The sequence below is a fragment of the Coccinella septempunctata genome, chromosome 1 (genome assembly GCF_907165205.1).
Source record: "Coccinella septempunctata chromosome 1, icCocSept1.1, whole genome shotgun sequence".
Lineage (NCBI taxonomy): Eukaryota > Metazoa > Arthropoda > Insecta > Coleoptera > Coccinellidae > Coccinella > Coccinella septempunctata.
The window spans coordinates 30019442-30039149 of record NC_058189.1 but is presented as its reverse complement, the minus strand read 5'-3'; the positions used below and the strand labels follow the sequence as shown (position 1 = coordinate 30039149).

The 19708-nt window shown below is 37.8% G+C and overlaps 1 protein-coding gene across 3 annotated transcripts in view; it reads left to right on the top strand.

Annotated features, from left to right (window-relative positions):
- Positions 1-19708, top strand: part of LOC123318393 (dynein axonemal heavy chain 8-like) — a 1393903-nt gene that overhangs the window by 401133 nt on the left and 973062 nt on the right. For all 3 annotated transcript variants that reach the window (XM_044905013.1, XM_044905020.1, XM_044905005.1), the window contains exon 22: positions 1159-1333. In XM_044905013.1, the coding sequence (XP_044760948.1) occupies positions 1159-1333 (175 nt within the window). The remainder of the gene's footprint in view (positions 1-1158; positions 1334-19708) is intronic.

The window sequence follows — 19708 nt, the reverse complement described above, 5'->3', positions numbered from 1 at the left end:
TGACGGTGAGCATTACGCCAAATATTTGAAATGAAGCTCGCTCGTAAGAACTTCTGCATCAATTCCGATTGGCATGGTGGCATACTCGACCCATCTACATTCTTTATTTTAATTTTAAAAGGATCATTTGGGGTGCTTAAACATTTATACGTCTGTGAAAATAAAATGAATCTTGCCTCGTCAATTGATTCAGTTTTTTTCAAGTCGTATAAATGACAAACAAATTCTTGAACCTTATTGAACATGTTATTCTGGTTGCTTGCATCTACAAGTCCAAGGTCAGCGCATGTTTTTTGAAAAATCTTCGCTTTGCTTCATTATCTGCAGAGGTTTTTTTCACCTTTCTTGTAAAAAGCTGGGTTGAAATCACATCCAGTCAAAGCATGCAGTCCAGGAAGAGCATTGCAAACAGAATTTCCCAATTCTTCTTGCATTCTACTGACATTAATCGTTCTTTGATGCTTTCCAGTCACACGTCCAGTCCAGTCTACGCACATTAAAGCTGACTGACCAGCTGTGTCCCGATCGGACGCTGACTGACTATCATAATTTTGATTTAGATACCAAAATACAAAAGTTTATAAAGTTTCAGCCTTAAGAAATTGAAATTATTATGTCGGTAATCACGACATGTTTGACCGCGCACCAGAGGCACATGTTCTAACATCCACTTGACTGACCGCAGCATTTTATTGTATATTATGATTGTGATCACCTGAGGAAAACCAGGCTTAAGAAATTCAGAGACTTTTTTTGGCTCTGGCTTTTGGACTATTACTAGACTGGGCATTGGAGCGTACACATGTACGCGCTCTCAACGCGGCGTCTAACGCCCTCATGTGTACTAAGGCTAAGGATATCGAAAATTTGGACCTAAATCCATAATTCACCCCGTATCAGCAAAACTTATCGCCGTTTGCATCATTTCAGTGAACAAGTATGAAATTGTCAAACCACGAATTCCTATGAAATGAACAAGGTTTAGGAAATGTTTACTGAAACAGTGCAGACGGTCATAAGGTTACGAAAGAACCAACTTTTTTGAAAAGCCTAAATAACCTACATTTACTAATGGGCTATGGACAAACGATCGTGAAACACTCTATATCTTTCTGTAGGAACTAAAGCTAATTTACAGCACAATCTTACTCGTTTTAGGTTGGCAATGCAGTGCTTAGAAAGGATTCGCGATAACTTCATCGAAATGGACATGGAGTTGGGAGCTATGGAGGAAGCCTATGCAATTTTCAATAGATTCAGAATAGATGTTCCAAGAGAAGATATTGAAAGGGTTGATACATTGCGATTCAACTTCGGAAATATGGGGGTTCATGTAAGTTCTGAATGTCTCAAATATAAGCTCCACGCGGCTTGGGATACATAAAAATTAAGGAAGCACTGATGTCAGAACACTTGTTCGAACACTTGTTATAACAAGGGCGATTACCGAGGCGATTACCCACTCGAGTACTAAACTCGCCTGGCGCTGTTTAGTTTTGTCGAGAAATAGTTATTTTCATAAAAAGTGCGGCAACTACACTTTCCTCAAGAGTTTTTTTCTCTCAGTTGACACTGAACATAGTTTTTCTACCACACACTAAAAATTTTGACACTAGGTGTTTTATATCAATATGCCATTTTTAATAATGTGTTCTACCAAGATATCATAACGTTTTTTTTCTCGGAGGCTAGAAGAGCCTGAATATTTACTGGAACTTGTATGTCTGTCTCCAATAGTTTTTCAATCAGTTCATGTTTTTCTCTAGTTTTGCTACAATTAAAGATCAAATGGTTTAGATCTGCGATTTCTTCGTCCTCTGCGCATAAAGGAGAATTTGCGATTCCAATCTTGCGCAAATGCTCATTAAATAGTCCGTGATTGATCTTCATTATCGTAATTATGCTACTATATGTTTTATTCACATCGAACGCGAAAATATGTGGTACTTTTTTGGAGAGGTCGGGATATATAAGGAAATATTTATTTTTACTATTTTGACCGATCTCTTTCCATCTGTGTTTTCATCCATTTAGAATGCCGTGTTTGAATTTAGCTGATATGTCCGGGTAGCAAGGAATATTTAAGGTTTCTCCGCTTGTGCGAGCATCTTCCGCTGAGGCATCGACCATTTCATTTCCGTCTATTCCACTATGACCCTTCACCCATAAAAGAAAAATTTTCATGTTTTTATGCGACGCTTCCATGAGGAGGTTTTGAATTAGATAGATTAGCGTTCTTTTTTTTGGTATTTGATCGTATATTGTTAATATTCTCGAGAACAGACTTCGAATCTGAAAAGATAATTGCCTCAATACTATTACCATTCCCAATACACAATTTGAACGATTTTTCGATTGCAAAGGCCTCAGCTGTAAAATGCTACAAGATTTTGGCAATTTGAATTTTCTGTTCAGGTTAAAGTTTGGAATGAAGAAGGCACAACCAACACCTAACGAATCTCTGCTTCCATCCGTGAAAATGTTCGTTGTTATGTGGAGATCTTGTATCAGTGATTGTACAGGGTGGGCAAATTTCGATGTTTTAGCACTACAGCTACTACACCAGAGGAGATAGACAAAATCTGATACCCCATACTCGTTTTTTTTTTCTGAGAAACTTACAATAGTAGTAGTCATTTTTGGACACTTTCTTTCGTTTTAGAGTTATACGCAAAAATTTTAAATATGGCGATATTGAAATAAATCCCCGCTAATACTCATGATAGAGCTCTGAAATTGAAACATTATACGGGCACTTTTTTACGTAGAATACAGTGGCGTGTACGCCTTTTTAGCAGGATTTTTAATTACGAAGCCATGACCCAAAGATAAGTTTTTTTGAATGGGAACACTAGATTTCTGTGCAATTTTTTGAAAGATTGATTTTTACTGATTTCAAAAATATATAACATCATATGGTTTATATAAATATAAATAACAGAAAATGGTCAAAAACCTTTTTTACCGATATTTCTATGGTTTCATCTTTTGACGAGCACAGAAAAATGGAGCTTCCTATAACAAGAGCAGTCTCTTTCCGGCAATGTCATTCTTTCTATGCTTTTCACCAATTTTCACAAAATTTGAATCTAGATATATTTCATAAATTTTTATAACAATGAAAGGACTAATAGAAGGAGTCAGTGGTAATCATACGATGCTATATTTTTCTATGCTCTTCAAAAGTTGAAACCATAGATATATTGAGAAAAAAGGTTTTTGAACATTTTCTATTATTCATATTGATACAAATCATATGATGTTATATATTTTTGAAATCAGTAAAAATTAAGCTTTAAAAAAATTGCACAGAAATCTAGTGTTCCCATTTAAAATAACATAACTTTGGGTCATAGCTTCGAAATTAAAAATCCTGCTGAAAAGGCGAGCACGCCACTGGATTCTACATAAAAAAGTGGCTGTTTTAATTTCACAGTTCTATCAGTATTAGCGGAGATATAAATTTATTCCGATATCGCCATTTTTCAAATTTCTGCTTATAACTCGAAAACAAATGAAAGTGGCCAAAAATGACTACTTCTATTGTTAATTTTTCAGAAAAAGAGAACGAGAATGGGAAATCTCCTCTGGTTTAGAAACTGTAGTGCTAAAACATCAATATACATATAACCAATACCATGGTTATATGTATACTGGGATGTCTAAATATTTGAGAAAAATTATCAACAGCTCAAAAAGAAGTAATTTGAACCGGAATGAAAATGATGGTTAGGTTTCCAACTGGTTGGGATCGTGTGAAATTTCTTGAGTATTGAGAAATTTCGGTCGTCAAGGTAGGTGAATTTTTTATACGCCAGAAAGGGTTTGCAATGTTCTCCGTATTCAGGTGTGCCAGCCTAGTTATTAATGAAGAGTTGCATGCTCCTAGTCTGGCTACAAACTTTTCGGCGAAGTATTGTCGTCTTAGATCTAAGGGAGGTTCATTCCCTTCGCCAATATTACATCGTATGGTGAGGATTTCATAGCTCCAATGCAGAGTATTATGGCCTTGTATTGGATTCGGTATATTCTCCTTAAATTTGTATTTGATGACGACCCATAAAATATACTTTGTTACGTGGTTACCTCGGAGAAAACTTATCTCGATAGCCAGCTATTCTTTTCATTAGGAAGAATAGCAAACCTACCAGAGTAGCTGCTAGTCTGAGACAGAGTTCGCTGTTATCTAGGGTGGTAGCGATAACGAAGTAGTCAAAATCAAATTATGTACCAGTATATTCACACCTTCGGAAACTGATTATATATACAACGAAATTATGTGTAGGTATGAAATATGAGCGAATCTATCAGCAAACATGCATTCGGGAAATTTGATCCGATCACGAGCACTTTGTAAAGTTTATACCGGGTACAGTGAAAAATCAAAGGTTGTTCAATGAAATGCGCCAACCAGAACTGACGAAATGGATAGGTACTAAGGATGACCTCGCGAAGTGAAATGACTTGCTATACGGTATCGGGATGTAATTAATTGTATTTCTCCAATGAAAAGAAACACAACTAGGTTGGATCTATTCGAGACTTTTATTCACTACCCCAAGGGCTAACGCTCCATGACTGATAGAAAAGAAGAGATTTCGATATCAACACTTATGACACGGAACGCGAACAGGGGGGTTGACGGGACTTTCTCTTCAAAATCTCAAGGGCTTACGCACTATGACGATAGCGAAGGGAAGAGTCAGACTCGCGAAACAGGGTAAAGTACGGCAAAAGATAACAAAAACCGATACAGTACAGCAGTGTCAAAGAAGTAACCGGTGTAGGTGTCATGAAGAAACTGAACGGCAAAGACGGGGACCTACCTCCTTTATTTCAGGCACTCGCGGAAAACAAACGAAAACTAAAAATTAATTGCTAAGAACACTAACCCTCGCAACACAAAATTATTTCTAAATTCGTTGAACTGCTTGTCGTGCACACAATTAAAGTCGAATTGCAGAGAAAAGAGAGTACGGAGCCTAAAAGTGACAAAAGGGACTAAAAAGTAAAAGAATCAAAATTGAAAGAGACCGTCGCGGGGGAAAATCTGCTTTTATAGGCAAATCTGAAAATTCCAGAATGCGACAAGAGTGAAAAACGTCGTCAGCTCCGGTTTATCGCATATCCACATCAGAAAAACGTCAAAATCTTCAACGGCATGCAAGAAAAACAACGTTAAACACAGATGAAGGGTTTTTTACATTTACTCTGCCTATCGGAATGAATGTACTGAATATTTGAGAATTAAATATTTTCAAAGGCGGAAATGTCAAATGAAAGGAATGCACTAAAATGAACTACAATTTTTCTCAGAAAACTGGAGACCATTACAACGTCCATAGTCTAAAATTGATCTCACATACGATTTTTAAAAAAGTAGTGCTGTTTTGGGATCAGCGCCCCAAGATTTTTCTGTTACACATCTCAATATTCAGAGCCTTTTCGCAACGGTTCGTCGAATATTCAATATGACTGTCCACAGAATCTTAGGTTCTATATATAGGATATATACTCGGATATCTTCTTCTTCTTCTTGACGAAAGCTAACAGCTTGTTACACCCATTTCAGTCCCCTTCTTCTCGTTCCTGCGATATGGAGCTCCAACTGTCTTTCCATCTTTTTGGCGGTCTTCCTGGATGTCGCTTTGATGTTGGTTTTCCATTTCTTACAACCTTCGCCAGTCTGTCATCTCCCATCCGTGACACATGCTCGTTCCAATATCTCCCTCTCGCTCGCATCCACCTCACCACGTCTTCAGTCTGGCATTCCTCTCTGATGTCACTGCTTCTCCTCTGATCTCTAAGCGTATTACCAGTAATTGACCTGAGTACTTTCATCTCATTTGTGCGTGCCATCCTTTTTGTTTCGGCCATATCAGCTCGTGTTTCCGCCGTGTATGTCATTACAGGTCTAACGCATGCTTTGTAAATTCTGACTCTGCTGGTGGTTGTCATATAGTTATTTTTCCAGATGGTGTTTCTTAGTGCACCTGCAATTCTGGCCGCTTTATTCATCTGATGCCTTACACCTTCTTTCAAGTTCCCATATGGTGAGATCACTGTACCCAAATAATTCAATTCGGAAACCTGTTCTATTATGTTGTTATCAAGCTCCAATATACATCGGCGCGGTTCTCTAGCAATCACCATAGTTTTAGTTTTAGTGGTTGATATTTCCATGCTTAGCTTGTGAGCCTCTCTGTTGAACGCCCGAAGCAACCACTGCAGACCATCCTCACTATCCGCAAACAGCACTGCATCATCCGCATAGCATAAGATCCTCACAACTTTGTCTCCCATTCTGTACCCATGCTTCACCTTCCTCACGCTGTCAACTATTCTGTCCATCAACAGATTGAAAAGCAAAGGACTGAGACTATCTCCTTGTCTTATTCCCGTATCGATGTTTATTTCGTCGGTTTTAGTCGTTCCTGCCTTGATTGTGGTGACATTGCCCGTGTTCAGTTGTTTAATCGTCTGTATAATGTTTGAGTGTATTCCTCTGTGCTTCAGTTCGTCCTCAACATCCATCAGTTGTATTCTATCGAAAGCTTTAGTAATATCTATGAAGCACAGGTATGCGGGCTTATTATACTCGATGGCCTTCTCAATTACCTGCCTAACGATAAACACTGCATCGACTGTTGAACGATTTTTCCGAAACCCCTGCTGTTCTTCGCTTAATGTGGTATGACGCAAGATGTGCTGACCTAGAATTCGAGTGAACAATTTCATTGAGGTGCTCAAAAGGGAGATTCCTCGATAGTTTGCCGGATCCGATGTTTTTCCTTTCTTGAATATAGGTATCAAAATGCTCTTTTTCCATTCATCAGGTGTTGTTGCGCTCTCCAATATTTTATTGTATAGTCTTGCGAGCTGTTCTACCATGATTTCTCCTCCGTATTTCAATAATTCATTGGGTAGGTCATCTGGGCCGGGAGCTTTGCCATTTTTGAGATGTTGCATGGCGCTCCTCACTTCATCCACTGTAATTTGTTCAACTTCTTCTACGTTTATTGCCTCTTCTCGCCTGAGACTATGTGGCCTTTCGGGTTGCTGGTTTTCTTTTTGCGAGTGTAGGTTTACGAAGTGACTTTTCCATTTATCAGCTGAGATGTTACTGATTTGAACTGTTTCGTTTACTTCTTTTTTGGCAGCTCTGAGCATTTTCCATATGCGCTTTTGTGTCCCATATAGGTCATCTTCCATCTCTTTGCTAAATTTTTCCCAGTGCTCCTTTTTTATTTCTCTTATTCTATTGTTCACTCTGTTTCTGGTTTCTGTATATCTTAGGTAGTTTCTAGGTGTCCTGTTAGCTCTGTATGTTAAATGAGCTTGTTTTTTTCCAGGGCTAGTGACTTGACCTCTGGAGTAAACCAGGACTTCTCTCTAAATTGACGAGTGGTCGATTTAACAGTTCGTTTACCCAGTGCCTCGTTGGCTGCTTCGAGTATGTTACCTTGCAATATACTCCACGCTTCATTCACCGTTTGTTGCTCTTCAATTGGTGATTCCTGTATTTTCGCTGCTAGGCGTCTTCTATATAGGTCAAGAGTACTCTGTGTCTTCAATGACTCTATGTTGAATTTTGATATTGATTCACAAGGTTTGTCTGTCCTCACTGGTCTTCTTATACCGGAAATCTTTCCAAGAACCAAGCTGTGATCCGACCCTATGCTCGCTGAAGTAAGCGACCTAACATCCAGTACCTGCTCAGGCTTGATGGCTCTATTTGTCAGTATGTAGTCAATCGTAGACGCTGTTTCTCGACTTCCCCGGAAGGTGATCTTATGTTGAGGTTTGTGTTGGAAATAGGTATTATTGATCCTCAACTCGTTGTGGGTACAAAATTCAATAAGCAATTCCCCACGTTCGTTAATGTGTTCTTCATTGAATGCGTTTTTAATTCCCGGAATCACCATACTGCCCACCCTGCCATTCAAATCACCCAGAACAATAATTTGGTCACGATTAGGCAGCCTGTCAATTGTTAGTTGTAGCTGTTCGTAAAAATCGTGTGCCTCTTGAACTGGCCTTCCTGCATCTGGCGCATATACTGATATTATGTGCAGGGTGTATTTTTCCAATTTCAACGTGATCTTTAGAATTCGATCACTCTGATAGTCGATGTCCTCAATGGTGTTCTGAAATCTCCGATTGACCAATATTCCCACTCCCGATGCCGCTCTTGTTTCCTTGGGTCTTCCAGAGTAGATCAAGACGAAGTCCCCATATTGTTCCGTTCCTTTGCCCTTCTTTTTCGTTTCGGAGATTGCACAAATGTCTATTTTGTTGTTCTGGAGTTCTAAAATAATTTCCTGGTCTTTTCCATTGAAAGATCTCACATTCCAGCATCCTATCCGCAGTTGGTTCCTCTTCATTTTTCGTTTTAATTTCACAGTCCTTATTCTTTACCGTTGTATCCATCCTGTTCCGAGGCTCGGTTTGGGTTCTGTGAGCATCATTATTTTTTTTTAAGGAAGGTAGGCTGCTAACCTCGCCCTCCAACCCTCCTCCTTTATCCGGGCTTGGGACCGGCAGTTGCAATCGACGGGCTACTCAATCCACCCATCAACTACACCAGGCGGAGTAGGATATATAGGATATATAGGATCATGCCAAGGTATTTATATTGAGTGACAAAGGGAATTTGTGAATCTGCTATATTTAGGTGTGTTATCGTAGGCATACGGTGTCTGGTAAAACACATGAACGCAGATTTTTCGGTTGACTTTGAATATCCCATTTTGAACAGCCACTCTTTGAGTATTCTCAGTACTCCCTCTAGTTCTCTCAAGCACTCTTCATAATCACTATGGGAAAATAAAAGTAGAAGTCGTCAGCAAATTGGAGTATTTTTATTATATTATTTTTGAACAAGCTATGCAAGATGGACGTGTAGATATTAAATAGTATTGGGCTGAGAATGGACCCTTGAGGGAGTCCATTGTATACCACTCTCGGATCATGCAACTCATTTAAGTGATCTCCGATGAAAATTTCTCTGCTATTGAATATTTCTGTGATAACGAACGCAATCTTCTCCTCTATTCCCAATTCCACCATTATTTCATACAATATCTTCAAATTAACGCTATCATATGCTCCCTTTAAATCAAGAAGAACCAAAGCAAGTAGTCGTTTCTCGAGAAAGATAGCTGTATATCTGTTATGAGTTCGGATAAAGCGCTGTATGTTCCTAGACCGCGTCTGAAAGCGAATTGGTTTCTGGGCAACTTCGACTTTGATTCTAAAAAAAAATTCTAGCCGCAGTTTTATCATTTTCTCGAAGGTTTTGAGGACATATTAAGCAAAATCCCACCTTGTGTCAAAAATCTCGTTATTTTTAGGAATTTCCACTTCTTCCCAGCTTCCACCCAGCAAACACTGAAATGCAGTCACTGTACAAAAACTGTACTTCGTTGCTTCAATTGACTGCAGTTACGGTAATGCAATAACTGCACCAAAAAGGACCGTATATGTCCAGGTGGACTTTGCAGTTACTGTACAGTACAAACTGCATTCGACATACAGCCACAGCTGCACTTCAAAAACAGCGATGGCATCGCAATCCACTGTACAGCAAGCTGCAATTCAAATGCAGCAGTGACGTGCTAAAACTGTACAGCAAGCTGTACTTTAAATGCAGTATTCACTTTGCAAAAACTGCACAGATAGCTGCACTTCAAATGCAGCAGTTACGTGCTAAAACTGTACAGCAAGTTGTACTTTAAATGCAGTGGTCACTGTGCAAATACTGTACAGTTAGCTGTGTTTTATATGCAGTTTGTTCACGCAAGAACTGTACAGCAAGCTGTATTTTATATACAATAGACACTGTGCTCAAACTATACAGTAGCTGCACTTTAAATGTAGCAGTCACTGTGTAAAAACCATATCGAAACTTGCATTTACGAAACAATATTCTATTAGAGAAGTTTCCTAGTTATAAACAGAAAATCTATTCTGCAAATCAGAAATTTTCAATTTCATTTAGTATTTTTGCGGTAAGCGCAAAGGTGACTTCACGCTAATTGAGACATAGCCTACTCTAAGGGGTGGAGATTAATGAACCATAGGAGTTAGCTACGACAATCGTTGATGCAGCGTAGATTGTGCCTGCTATAAACGCTGGTTACATAGAGGACATAGAGTAATGCGTCGCCGGTGGCGCCATCGTTTGGCGTATGCTGCACCGCAATAGACGCTGTGATCGCAACCGTCAAGAGCAGTAATGCCATCATTTGGCTAATTCTGGTACCACCATGGTGCGATGAAGTATTCTTCTATCATGGGTATAATCCATATTTTGGTAATGAACGGAGTCTTCAATTATTGAATTAAATCTGTTTATGAAATGTCTCTTTAACCTTCATAATCGAATTTTCAACTTCTTGAAGAAGATATATGTTTAAGTTTTAGGAATTCCTATGAATTATTATTCTAGATTCTATTATTAACTCTATATCAAATACTCCATTTTTGAAATCAAGAATTGCAAATACAGAAACTGTGCAGTCACTGTATATCAAAAACTGCGTTTTGAAAATGCAGAATTATCAATACAGAAACTATGCAGTCACTGTACATCAAAAACTGCGTTTTGAAAATACAGAATTATCAATACAGAAACTATGCAGTCACTGCATGTACATCACAAACTGCATTTTGAAAATGCAGAATTATCAATACAGAAACTATGCAGTCACTGGTACATCAAAAACTGCGTTTTGAAAATGCAGAATTATCAATACAGAAACTATGCAGTCACTGGTACATCAAAAACTGCGTTTTGAAAATGCAGAATTATCAATACAGAAACTGTACAGTTACTGTACATCAAGAACTGCGTTTTGAAAATGCAGAATTATCAATACAGAAACTATGCAGTCACTGTACATCAAGAACTGCGTTTTGAAAATGCAGAATTATCAATACAGAAACTATGCAGTCACTGTACATCAAGAACTGCGTTTTGAAAATGCAGAATTATCAATACAGAAACTATGCAGTCACTGTACATCAAAAACTGCGTTTTGAAAATGCAGAATTATCAATACAGAAACTGTGCAGTTACTGTACATCAAGAACTGCGTTTTGAAAATGCAGAATTATCAATACAGAAACTGTGCAGTTACTGTACATCAAGAACTGCGTTTTGAAAATGCAGAATTATCAATACAGAAACTGTGAAGTTACTGCACATCAAAAACTGCGTTTTGAAAATGCAGTATCATCAATACAGAAAATCTGCAGTCACTGTACATCACAAACTGCATTTTGAAAATGCAGAATTATCAATACAGAAACTATGCAGTCACTGTACATAAAAAACTGCGTTTTGAAAATGCAGAATTATCAATACAGAAACTGTGCAGTTACTGTACATCAAGAACTGCGTTTTGAAAATGCAGAATTATCAATACAGAAACTATGCAGTCACTGTACATCAAAAACTGCGTTTTGAAAATGCAGAATTATCAATACAGAAACTATGCAGTCACTGTACATCACAAACTGCATTTTGAAAATGCAGAATTATGAATACAGAAACTGTGCAGTTACTGTACATCAAAAACTGCGTTTTGAAAATGCAGAATTATCAATACAGAAACTGTGCAGTTTCAGTACAGCAATCTCTGTGCTGCATTCTGGTGGCATTTGTAGTGCAGTATTTGTACAGTTGCTGTATATTGTGTTTGTTGGGCATTTTCATATATTGAATTCAATTCTTTATTTATCGCGCCTATTCAAAATACTTCATTAGGTCGGTTTTTTATTTCAGGAATACTTTGTGATAATTCATCCAAAAATTCTGTTGCATGGAATGCCATATAAAGTTCATAATCTTCGTATTTTTTTGGAATTTTTGTTGTTCGTTTATTTTCTTTGTTATCATTCGATCTTTCACTATAATTCTCACTTTCGCTTCCTTCCGCACTGGTAATCATAAAATTCAACTTTATCTTCATTTTGTTCTTTAACCTTCAATTGTATATTTACATCCGAATCTGAACCTACCTGAATATTTTTTCATTTGAACCAATTTTCGTTTTCATTAAACTTAACGTCCCTAGCTTTTATGATTTTTTCTTTATTTACATTCCAGAGCCTATACCCTGTAGGAGCATATCCAACCATCACACACTCCTCTGTAGTAGGATTAAATTTATCTCTTAATTGTTTCTGAACATGACTGAACGTCGTACGTGCAAAAATTTTAAGATTACTTACATCAGATTTGTCATCATTCCACATTTCTGCAGGTGTGACATTAATATTTGCCGCAATACTTCTATTCATTACATCATCATATTAATATATTCTAAAAACCTTCCATAAACTTCTGACTTATATTTTTAAACATAAACTGTGATTGATCTCCACGTGAAACTTTGTGATAATGTAAATTATTCATAATTATAAGTGAGAATGGGCGTCAGTCACGTTCCCGATGGTGGAAACAGCGTCAGTCAGGCGGTTGAAGTGGTCGGAAAAATCTGAAAATTGAAGTGACCGATCTTCACTTGAAATTTTGAAAAATCATTATTTCAATCGAATTGAACGTAAAAATGGACGTCAGTCATTCATAGTGGTGGATTCTGCGTCAGTCAGGCTTTCAAAGTCAAGGGCAGTGACCAGCTTCCTTTGGCGCGCTGCATCTTATGCAGTTCGACTGACGCATATTCCACCGGTATCGTGCCGGCTGACAATTATTTATCGAGTGTACATAACAATTACTTATTTACACAGGGTGTTTCATCATAAACTGGACAAACGTATAGAGGGTGTCACTTAAAGACCACGTCAAACGAAAACGGAAAGTAAATCAGAATGTGCTCTACCTGATGTGAAAAAATCGTTCATATGAAAGTCTCACAGTTTTCGAGATATTTGTTGTTTTATGAAAATGTTGAATTTTTTCACTTCAAATGCTTTCTCTCTTGCGGAAGCTACAATTATTGTTCGCGCCTCAGCGCTACCGTGATGAGCTGGACCTGCCATCTACCGCATTGTTCAAAATCGAGGGTGTTATGATTTTGTAATTAAAGAGTAGTGGACTGTGTGACAAGATAATTGAGTTGGAGATGGTATAAAAACATTTATTGAGTATCGTTCACAATCATAAAATGAATATGTCACCTGCATGAAGCTAATACAGTAAAAGCAACTAATATTAACCACATCTTTAAACTCAGAGAGACGATATCCAACTAAAAACAAGAGATGGTCCAGAGCAGTTCGAATGAGAAGTCACTTGATGTCAGACTTAGACATTGAGGAGTTCGATAAATTCAATATCAACACAACGGTTACACAGTGATAGAGCAATCAATTGAAAATTGATTGCGAGAGCCTCTTTATTCTATCAGAAAACGCGAAGATTAGAATACTGAATTTTAAAGAGAAGACGCGAGAGTACAGAGAAATAGGCCAGAGGTGAAACTGCAATGTCTAAGTCTGATCATCAACGAGAAATCGGTACATTAAATTTGAGTTGATCAATAATGTTAATGTAAGTATGAACAGAACAAGAGACGCACAAGTATAATGAGAAGCACAATTAAATGAAGTTGAGAAGCACTAGAATATTAAAAATAATATGAAAAGGGCAATAAATTCTAATTAAATGAGAAGCTCAATAATAATTGATTAAATGAAAAGGACAATCATAGTTAATCTGAGAAGAACATAGTATAATTCATATACATTGAGATGATCTTGAAGAGTGCGAAAATTTATCATTGAATTCAACATTTAGAGAGACGAACTGTTTACAAATAAGCACGATTAGAACGTTCATCAGAAAAACAGAAGAAACAATTGATAAATTAAGAGAAGCCAAGAGAGTACTGAGTTAAATCCCTAATCGTAGATTTTTGAGAGGTGCTGAAGGCTGAGAAAACTAATATGTATGTTGAGTCCGATGAATGAATATAGAAAAGAATCAATGAGAGGACATATTATAAAGAGTAGACCATACCAAATAAGTAGACACGAGTATTCGAACAGACTTTCCAGGGTGGAGCCTAGGTCGAGGTGTATCGAGCATTATCAGTGATCGCTTAACTGAAGTTGAGGTGTTCACATCCTGTTGTGAAGAAAACAGCTACATCCAGGGTTCATCCTGGAGAATATGAGGATTCATTCATCTGAAACTCAACAACAGTAATTAGTCATATGTACATCGAGGTGATCATAAGAGTTGTCTTATAACTGATTCTAATAATAAGGAATATTATGAGCAGACAATGAATCAGTAATCATTTTTATTGAGATGGACTTGAGAAGTTTCAATCCTGGTGCTACATACCCATTTTCATGTGAGAAGATCTAGAGAAGTCTGAAAATCTATATAAATTATGAAATATAATAAAATATATATTTCTGAGAAGGCATCGGTTCGAGTTGTCTTGAGTGGACATTTCAATTGAGCGGTGCTAGCAAGGATTAAATGAATCTATTTCAAGATTCTAAAATCTCTTGCACGTGGACTAATTTCATTACAATGAAATTATCATGAAAATGTAATTTATAATTTTGAGTAGTCTGAGAGTATTTTACTTTATGAGAAGAACAATTTAGCACCAGGATTCTGCGAGAAGACTTGAAAATTGAGAACAACTAAAAGAGGTGAACTTAAAATGAGGTGTTACAAATCAAAAATGATAGCAGCGCGAAGTCAATTCAACGAAGCTAACAAAGAGAATCTTAAGAAAAATATGTAAATGTTTGGTTTTTCACTTCGGAAAAACACTGAGAGTGGGGCCGCTGCGTCGTTCAACCAGCGCACCGCAGAATCGTGGTACCATACGTGGCCACCGGAGCTGGTCAGGAGCGTAGGCTAGAGAGAGGTCGGAGGGGGGCTTCGCTCAATCGCATCATTCGTTAAACGATGCTGTCTTAGAGCTATGGAACATCCACGCGGAAGGAATCTCCCCTTTATTTTTAGTCTCTGTCATTCACGAACCGAGTCACTAGTCAGTGTTCACAGTCACTACACATTCATTCACTCACTCGATGTTAAAGAGCAAGTCCAGATTGTAAAAAAGCGTTCAGTTCGAAAAACAATAAAGTTACCCTTTAAGTGAAAAGAGTTGTTTTGTTTTTCATAATCGTCAAGTTAATACAGTCCACGAACACCCAACATGGTCCATTCGAGCCAACGGATGTGAAAAAGAAGTGAATAAAAGTGGAGAAAAGCTGGAAATCAGATTGCATTCGGCACCAAGAGGTAGTTGGTGAGTCCGTTCCTGTTTTTCCATTTATCCAGATCTTGTTATTCCCTTTTCACCTGTCGAGTTTTTAAAATAGTCGTTTTGTTTCTTAATTAGTATTATAGCTCTGCTTGGCGTAGTGTTGTACGGAAAATGACCGATCCGTTAACTAGAAAGCGAGGGTCGCTAAAGAGCTCCCTAACAAATTTTGTCAAACACGTAGATAGTAAAAAAAACCTTGATAAACTGAGTGAAACCGACCTGATCCAACTGGAAGAAAGATTAGATCGCATGAAAATAGTATTTGATCAGTTGGAGGAGTTGCAAAACCGTATAGAATTGGCAGCCTCCGAAGAAGCTCTCCAGAAGGAATATGAAAGTAGGGCCACCTTCGAAGACACATATTATGAATACCGGTCTATTGCCAAGTCCCTGTTGGCAAGTAAAGTAATGGCCCTTTCTAGGAATTCCGCAGTGTCAGAGACAGGTAGTCCTACCAGTATTTTAAGTGGTGTTAAATTGCCAGTTATTGCCCTTCCCAAGTTCCAGGGAAAATATGAAATTTGGTTAGAGTTCAGAGAAACTTTTGAGTCTTTAGATCATAGCAATGATTCTCTGAGTTCGATTCAGAAGTATCATTACCTTAGAGCTTCCCTAGAGGGAAGTGCAGCCCTTGTAATCAAAGCAGTTGAATTCACAAGTGCAGGTTACACAGTAGCTTGGCAAGTTTTATGCGATAGATATAATAATACTAGGTTATTAGTTCATAATCACATCAAATTAATCTCCGGTTTAGAGTCTATAACAAAAGAAAGTTCTTACAAGTTGCGTAAATTAGTCGATGATCTCTCCAAGCATTTGCGCTCACTAGAACAATTAGAACAGAACACAAAAAATTGGGACCCATTATTGATTTTTCTAGCAGCAAGCAAGTTAGATGCTAAAACACTTAGTGAATGGGAAAAGCATTCCTTATCGTTTGATAACCCGACGTTAGAAAACAAACCTTTTTGCGCAACCGTGCAGATTTATTAGAAACCCTTGAATTTAAAAGCGGTTCCAGTAGGTACGTGGCAGATGAAAACAAAACGAAAGATTTCCGACAAAGTTCCAAATCCCTATGTAGTTTCCAATAATTCTACGGCCTTGTCATGTTTCTTCTGCAAAGAATCTCACTCGATTTATAAATGTGAATCATTTTTAGGTTTGTCATTGGAAAAAAGAATAGAGTTTGTTAAACAGGCCAATCTTTGTAATATTTGTTTACTGAATAACCATTCGAGCAAAAAATGTAGGTCCGGTCCCTGTAAAAAATGTAAAGCTTGGCATAACACTCTTTTACATCCTGAAAATGAATCCACAGCGGTTAGCAAAGAAAGCGGCTCAAGTTCGAATAACGTGAACTCTTTAGCCAGTGGCGTAGACGTCCTCAATAATTACAAAGTGTTATTGTCTACAGCAAAGGTTATAGTTTTTGACGAGTCCAATCAGCCCGTTTCGGTACGTGCACTGTTAGATTCTGGATCGCAATCAATTTTCATCACGGATAGTTTGCGTCAGCGTTTGGGTATATCAACAAGCAACGCAAGCTTAAATGTTCTAGGTATTTCAGGCAATATTTCAAAAATCAAAGAGAAATGCGTAGTAGACCTGAACTCTCGATATGGTAAGTTTAAAGCGAGTGTTAACTGTTTCGTTCTTTCTAATCTCACCAGTATGACTCCAGCGTGGAGGTTTGATGTTAGTTCGTTAAAAATTCCTAGTGATCTGCAATTGGCGGATCCCGAATTCAATAAGCCCGCTCCCATCGATATGCCCATCGGAGTGTGACAGTTTTCATTCGCTTGACAAGAGAAGACGTGCTACAGTGCTCCTAGTGCTATAAAAGAGAAAGCGGACGAGAAAGTCGAAGTGTCACAGTGCCGTAAAAGTGAAACTAGAGGTGAAAGTGTACACTGGTGAAGCTGCGGAATTTATGATTCCGTCTACGAAACTTCCGAAGTTTTTTGTAAGTTCTATAAGTGTATGTGTTATAGAGCGGAAATTCGTTCAAATTCAGTGTATTCAGTGTCGAGTCCAGATCCCAAAATCGCTGGTTTCACGGGTATCACTGGTGAGTCGATTTATTTTTCTGATAGTATAGAAGATATTTAATTTAGCCACATAGCTTAACAGTAACATAGTATCAAGGATTTCCAATATTCATTATTATTCCGAAATACCTCACATAGTTCAATACGGACAAAAAGCCATGTCGGAGGTCTCAGACAATGAGAGCTCCTACATGGAAGCTACGGACACCGAAGAATTCAGCGATGAAGATGCAGAGGAGCTTGTAAGGCTCAAAGAAGATAATGGGCAGTTGAAGGCTCAAATAAATAAACTGACTGAAACCGTGTCTCAGTTGGTCGAGGAGATACGCCTCTTGAGAGAGGAAGTTAACAAGAATAAAGCGCCTCAATCCCCTAGTTTTGCTGAAATTGCAAAACAGATTACGGCACAGAAATCCCCCACATTTGCAGAAATTGCAAAGCCGGTAGCGGTCCCCAAAAATTCCTCCAAACAGGAAGTAGCTCCAGAACCGAAAAAGAAGAAAAATTTTGCAACTCAAGATGCTAAAACCCAGAACGCGCCCCCAACTAAACGCGCGCGAAAATAAAGCTCCTCTTCTGATGAGGAGACTGTCAAGAAGGCAACGGAAGTGCCTAAAAGAGATGAAATCTCCACCCATCACGATGATGGGTACCTCAGATTGGGTAGAGATATCTGAAGCTCTCTACACAAAAAGGATAAGCTACAACCGTGCAACTACAGTTAAAGACGGTATAAAAATCATCGCGTCAACCGTAGATGATTTTAGAAAAATCACAACATTCTTCGAGCAGCATGGTAAAGAATTTTTACCTACCAAATGGAGGAGGAGAAGAAGATATATGCCGTTATTAGGCATTTGCCAATCGACGCTGATCTTGCGTTGATTAAGGACGACCTGATATTCCAGGGAATATCAGACGCTGAGGTGTCCAGAATGACATCGAACAAGACAAAGAAGCCAATACCTCTCTACCTGGTTAAAACCCAGAAAAAGGAAATCTTCGAAGTGAAGCGACTCTACAACCTCTGTATTGTGGTTGAACATAAAAAGAGTCCTGAAAGTCCAAGCCAGTGCTTTAGGTGCCAAAGGTACGGACATGCACAAAACAAATGCTCCTTCCCGTGGAGATGCGTGAAGTACTCAGGAAGTCATAGCAGCAATGACTGCACCGAGGGGTGAACCGGTCATGAAAATGTTGTACACCACAATTCAGACAATTCACGCAATTCCTATAATAGCATATAAAACAATTCAGACAATTCAACAATTCACACAATTCAAGAAAATTCATGGCAATTCACGGCAATTCACGGACAATTCAATACAATTCATGGCAATTCAATACAATTCATGACAATTCAATACAATTCATGACAATTCAATACAATTCATGACAATTCAATACAATTCATAGTTATGTATTTTTTTTTTTGAATATATATTTTGGGAATTTTCTTCACATCACACTATGAGAGGTCTGAAACCACTCAATAATATGTCTTATAGATATAGCCAGATAGTAGTTAAGGCTAACTAAGGCTAGCTTACAGAAATTGCTTCTATCCATGGATATCCTATACTTCATTGTTCGATGTACTATTAACCTCCCCTTATCAACATAGTTATATAGGCTGATTCAAACAACTTTGAAATTCAACTGAATAAAATGTTGTGAAAACGATCTAATATAGGATAAGAGCATTCCCTTCCATAACGACAATTTTGAAAATTGAGGTATAAAATTGTATGATCCGAAAAAATACTTTCAGGTAAATTTTTTAAAATTCCCTCAGCAAATGGCTCTAGAGTTATTCTGTGCATAAAATCTTTTTGCTCAAAATGGGCAACCCTAATATTGAATACAACAGAGCGTACCCGTTCGTAACGACAATTTTTGTAGGTTTTTCCAAATTGAGTTATAAAATTTTATGAAGCGAAGAAATACTTCTAGGTGGAATCTTTTGAATCAGTACCTTCTATCAAACGCAAATTGATCGAGTAGTTGAAAAAAATGGTTACTGTGCAAGCTATTAATTTTAAATCATACATCAACATGTCGAGTTATTTTATGGAATTTTATGAAAGTATGTGAAGTACTACAAAATAATAACACAACTTACCAGGTTTCAGAAACATGGTGCGTTCAAATCAAGATTGTGTTCTCATGAAAGTTGTTCGTTCAATTTATATGGAATAACAAAGAGCTTACAGAATAACCATCAAGAGATTCGACACACGTGCTGAAATATCTATGTCTACTTTTTGAGTGCTGAAAACAATTATTAATATTATTAATTCATCTTCACTGATTAATCAACTGAAAATATATCCCTGTCCGAATTGCCCAATTCGGTGATCCTTAGTGTGTACCTACATATCTAGGAATTCATTC